The sequence below is a fragment of the Propithecus coquereli genome, unplaced genomic scaffold (assembly GCF_000956105.1).
Source record: "Propithecus coquereli isolate 6110/MARCELLA unplaced genomic scaffold, Pcoq_1.0 Scaffold193, whole genome shotgun sequence".
Taxonomy (NCBI): domain Eukaryota; kingdom Metazoa; phylum Chordata; class Mammalia; order Primates; family Indriidae; genus Propithecus; species Propithecus coquereli.
The window spans coordinates 3594760-3596281 of NW_012144190.1; the positions used below are offsets into that span (position 1 = coordinate 3594760).

Sequence of the window (1522 nt, forward strand, 5' to 3'; positions counted from 1 at the left end):
AAAAAATTTGCAACATATTTCCATTTAAACTAGCTCCATTTCAAGTGCTCAATAGCCACATGATTTTTATCCTTCACATATGAAGTCTCCTCTGTTGCAGGACCAAGTGTATTGTGTAAGATGAGCCTTTGAATGCTGCTTGAGAAATGGTAACTTTTATTTTAGAAGGGAAGAAATAAATTGGGAAATAAATTTATTATTGTTCATCAACACAAAAAGGCAGAGCGTTGGGTAGCATGATGACATAATTCCATCAATCCTGCCAAATCCTAGGTTTTTCTCAGGTGTATAAAATGAATAAAGGGTCATGAAGTTGTTTAAACAATAAAATAACACAAAGCAACTTACCAGCACTAGGACGCTGTGGGTGGCTTTGTTTTCAGGAGATGGCTGGGAAGAGAGGCTGGGGCTGTGGAGATGCTGGGCTCTCCTGTGGTGTCTGCGCAGGACACTGACCATGTAGAGGCTGGTGCAGATCATGAGGACCACGAACAGGAGATCTCGTATCACTATGATACTCATAAATGACCCAGGACGGTTGTGTCCAGACTGCCCAGATTGACAGTAGGCTTGAGAATACCCAGAACCAACCATAGTGACATTGGTTCTGGCTACTACAGTGTCAATGACATAGATATAGACCAGCATGTTGAGGATCCAGAAGAAAAGGAAAGAGGGAAAAATGCACATAGAGAGTTTAGACTTAAGCCATGCCCATTTAGAATTCCTGGGGCTGATAGTGATGGCTTGGAAAGTACTCAGGAGGGAGGTGGTAAAGATGGAAAGACCCTGGGTCACTCTGCATATGTACAAAATTGCTTTACATCCAACATAATCCATAAAATATTTTACTCCAAAAGAAGACATGGTGTTTGGTGTCAATGAGAACAGGATACTCAAAACATTGACTAATGTCAGGTGCATGAAAATCAAATCTATAGGCTTCCTCAAGTGAGTTTCAGTGACAAGTATGTACACATAGAACACAAAGAGCAATGAGTTCCCGATGAAACCAATAAAAATTTGAGATATGAGGACAAAGCCCCAAATTATGTCACTTGGACACATTATCTTAATGATATTTTGATGTTCTACTTAGTTAAGCCAGACCTCAATGCAAAATAAATATGTTATTTTGTGAAATTAAGAATAATAGAGCTTGTGGAAACATACAACAATGGACAGTTCAGTATGAGGGAAGAGTGTTGAAATGTCCAATTCCTCTGTATCTCAGGCCCAGATGTGGCATTTTGTGACACTGACTTTCAGGGACTCTTAAGAACCTTAGAGCACAGAAGTGGGCGTTATGAAGACGGTGGGATTCAAATACCAACACTCAGCAGTATAGTGCATTACCCAGGAGGATGTACCGGCCTAGATGAAAGACAAATTTACATTTCTTTTTTTGAGACAGAGTCTTACTCTTTTGCCCGGGCTAGAGTGCCGTGGCGTCAGCCTAGCTCACAGCAACCTCAAACTCCTGGGCTCAAGCAATCCTTCTGCCTCAGCCTCCCAAGTTGCT

The 1522-nt window shown here is 41.2% G+C and overlaps 1 protein-coding gene across 1 annotated transcript in view; it reads right to left on the reverse strand.

The window, feature by feature from the left end:
• LOC105809284 (zinc finger protein 728-like) overlaps nucleotides 1-1522 on the reverse strand; it is a 15547-nt gene that overhangs the window by 4941 nt on the left and 9084 nt on the right. The window contains exon 4 of the mRNA XM_012643035.1: nucleotides 349-549. Within this exon, the coding sequence (XP_012498489.1) occupies nucleotides 349-549 (201 nt within the window). The remainder of the gene's footprint in view (nucleotides 1-348; nucleotides 550-1522) is intronic.